General features: G+C 36.7%; 1 protein-coding gene across 1 annotated transcript; it reads left to right on the top strand.

Annotated features, from left to right (window-relative positions):
• Positions 1–1,190: 1,190 nt before the first annotated feature.
• On the top strand, positions 1,191–2,753 carry LOC114394098 (protein ALP1-like). The gene has a single exon (XM_028355670.1). The coding sequence runs from the start codon at positions 1,233–1,235 to the stop codon at positions 2,586–2,588; it is 1,356 nt and encodes a 451-aa protein (XP_028211471.1). The 5' UTR covers positions 1,191–1,232; the 3' UTR covers positions 2,589–2,753.
• The last annotated feature ends 1,032 nt before the right edge of the window (positions 2,754–3,785 follow it).

The raw sequence follows: 3,785 nt of genomic DNA, 5'->3' as shown, positions 1-3,785 counted from the left end.
TAATTAATCTAAGCTAATAATGGTATTCTAACACTTTAATTGAGACCCAAAAATCAAATATGGTAAAGTTAATAAGTAACACCACGTTTTTAATGAATTTTTACCGTATGTTTTATTGCAAAATTTATTACTCACTTTCCTTTATCATTTTTATAACAGTATTTGTTTATTTTTATATGTAAGAATCAGGATATTTTTAGAAAATTTTATTATAATTCATGCATTTTATTTAATCAATTAAGTTAAGTTGCTTAAAAGACTATTATTTTTTTATAAGACATTTATTAGTGTAAAATATTACTTATTTTTTCTTATAAAAAGGATAAGAGATAGTATTTTTCTTCTTAAAGTATCTTTAATTAATTAATAAATATTTTAGACTAAAAATAATAAATGTTGGAGTAAATTTTGTATCTCTTTTAAGAAGATTAGAGAAGTTGAGTAACGGCTAAATGAAAAGCAATAAAGGAAAAATAGAAAGATAATTAATTTTGAAAAATTAGAATAATTTTGATAAATTAACATAAATTATTAACAAATTTATTTTCTTTAACTAAATTAATCATTTTTTAAGAAATAAGAATTAATTGGAAGGCTTTATAAAAAGGACAGAGCGTGTACTTTTATTGAGATAGACAGAGGGTGTACTTTTCATTTCTTTATTACTCATTTTATTTTATAGTTTTTTCTTAATTGGTAAGATTCATAGGAAAAAAATAAAATAGTATTGTGAGGCCGAGTATAAAATGATTGAAGGTAATACTTATTCCGCTTTAATTTATTTTGATCGTTGTTTTATACAGATTAAAAAAAAAAAAAAAGTAATATCCCATCGTGATTATCCGAGTACACTCATGTTCCTTGGCCCCTAAGTAAGATGCAATCCCCCCCATTGAGCAGTTACAGCCCTATATATACTACTATTTATCATTAATATATAAATAAAAATAATTAATGGTATATTTAAAAATTAAAATAATGATAATTATAATAAAATCGAAAGAGCATAGACTGTGGTCCTGTTGGCATAGGAAACTTCTGGCAACATTCCTAAAAATTTGCAACGGGGAACGCGTTGAAGAAAAACCCCACGTTGACAAAAAAAGCATAGTCAGGGGTCAAAGGTACCGCGTTCCCATTTGTGCACACGCCTACGCTTCTTTTCCATATAAAATCCCCATAGCCCTTCCTTCTCTTTCCCAAATTCTTAAGCGTTCACACAAGCTTTTCACATGGAAATCGGCTCCCCCGCATTCCTTACCCTCGAAGACTATTCTTCCTTCTTCTTCCCTGACATGGATCCCATTCCCAATTCCAATGTCAACAAGCGTCGTGCAAACAACGACCAGTTCGACTTAAATGACTCCGCATTCAGCCACCTCCTCAATTCCATCATGGATCCTAACCATTTCCAACACCAATCCAAACCAATCCAATTCGACTCCTCCCCGACCAAGAGAGCTCGCCGTGACCTCCTCGTTCTCGAAGACAGCCACCTCAACCCCGCCTCGGCCCCGCAACAGCAGCGCCGTCTCTGGGTCAAGGACCGCTCCAAGGACTGGTGGCAGCGGTGCAACAGCCCGGACTTCCCCGAAGAGGAATTCCGGCGCCACTTCCGCATGAGCAAGGCCACCTTCGACATGATCTGCCAGCACCTGGACTCCGCCGTCACCAAGAAGAACACCATGCTCCGAGAAGCCATCCCGGTCCGGCAGCGCGTGGCGGTGTGCATTTGGCGCCTCGCCACCGGCGACCCCCTCCGCGAAGTTTCGAAGCGCTTCGGCTTGGGAATCTCCACGTGTCACAAGCTGGTTCTGGAGGTCTGCTCCGCCATCAAAAGCGTTCTGATGCCCAAGTTCCTCCACTGGCCAAACGAAGCCGAAATGAAACCCATCACCGAAAAATTCGAGTCTCTCTCCGGAATCCCCAACGTGGGAGGCTCAATGTACACCACTCACATTCCCATCATTGCACCAAAATCCAACGTCAACGCTTACTTCAACAAGCGCCACACAGAAAGAAACCAGAAGACATGTTACTCTATAACCGTCCAGGGCGTGGTTGATCCCAAAGGTATTTTTAGCGATGTTTGTATAGGTTGGCCTGGGTCTCTCTCAGATGATCAAGTGTTGGAGAAAAGCGCGTTGTATCAGAGAGCCACTATGGGAAATTTGAAGGACGTGTGGGTGGTGGGAAACTCGGGACACCCTCTGATGGAGGGTGTTTTGGTTCCTTACACTCATCAGAATCTTACTTGGACGCAGCACGCGTTTAATCAGAAGGTTGGGGAGATTCAGAGCATTGCTAAGGACGCTTTCGCCAGGCTCAAAGGGAGGTGGTCTTGCTTGCAGAAGAGGACTGAAGTCAAGCTTGAGGACTTGCCCGTGCTTCTTGGGGCCTGCTGTGTTTTGCATAATATTTGTGAGATGAGGGATGAGGAAATGAAGCCTCAGTGGAACTTTGACATCTTTGATGATCAGATGCTGCCCCAGAATAATAACCTTCGCTCTAATGCTGCCGAGCAAGCCAGAGATCAGATAGCGCACTACTTGTTGCACCATGGCCGTGCAGGGACTAATTTTTTCTAGACTTCTTGGGATATCACACTTTCTCATTAATTCTTTTGGCTATGCCCTTATTATTATAGTCACTTGCATTATAATAACATTCTCATCATCTACTTCTTATATGTATCAATTTGTATCGATATCTTTTGCCCCACCAAAAAAAATTTTGAATATTTCATTTTGAAAGCTTTTGGCATGTCCTTTAGAGTGCGTTTGGATAGAGAATTTTAACTGAGGAAAGTAATTTATCAGATAATTTGAATTTTTGTAATCTAGAATTAATTGTTTAGATGTTTTTTTTGTGAAAAATTTAAAATTTTAGAATTTTAAAACAGAATTTTGAACAATTATAAATTTGGAATTTCAATTTCCTTCTAAAAAGTGAGAAATTGAAATTCTCTTCTTACCGTCTTCTTCAAGAAACAAAACAGTGTATGAGCTCGTGCAACATCAATCGGACGTGAACATAGAAAAACACTAATAACTAGCACACCAATCCTATCTTCTCTTTTTTTTCATTCATTTTTTTTCACCCGCAACTTTAATTTTTTTTATCCAAACACAAAATTTTGAAAATAAAAGAATTTCAATTTAAATATTTAAAATTCTTAAAATTTAAAATTTATAAAAATTTTAAATTCCCCATCCAAACACACTCTTAAGGTTTTAGAGATTTTCGATTTACCTCCCGTTTTTCGTTGAAAATTAAAACAGCGGGCTGGGATCACAGTTGTGATGGTTGTTAAAAACTCGTCAATTAACGTAAGCTTGATACCGCGGCGTCTTTATTTTATTTTATTTTTGGTACTATAGTTAACGTGTTTTTTTGTTTATTTGATTCTAGTATTTTATTTTTCTCCGTGTGTAATGACGTACTAATGTACATTTTGTTCTGCTGTGCCCACAATTTAGACTTTGACCCTTAAAATTATAGCTCTCCACCCTAGAAACATATCATCGATGTGCTTTTGTGTGTTTCGTCAGTTTTGACTTCCATCTACGCAATCTTACTCGGAGAAGGAGCATTACTGTGACGTCACATTCTTTTTTTCCTCTTATAGGACAAAGGTCTACGTGTCTAGCTCCCAAGATTAATTATCATTTTTTGGTTGCGTTTTTTTTATTTGGAATGTTTCTACTTATCACATAATGAAAAAGTTTAACATCTAGAGAGAAGATAAGTCTTAATTTTTAGATTAAAATATGATATTAAATTTC

Source organism: Glycine soja, chromosome 17, assembly GCF_004193775.1.
Source record: "Glycine soja cultivar W05 chromosome 17, ASM419377v2, whole genome shotgun sequence".
In the NCBI taxonomy this organism is placed as follows: Eukaryota; Viridiplantae; Streptophyta; class Magnoliopsida; order Fabales; family Fabaceae; genus Glycine; species Glycine soja.
This window is presented reverse-complemented; position numbering and strand designations above follow the sequence as displayed.

Bases quoted from the DNA above. Each gene is read 5' to 3' on its own strand.
- LOC114394098 (XM_028355670.1), top strand. From the start codon at position 1,233: ATGGAAATCGGCTCCCCCGCATTCCTTACCCTCGAAGACTATTCTTCC.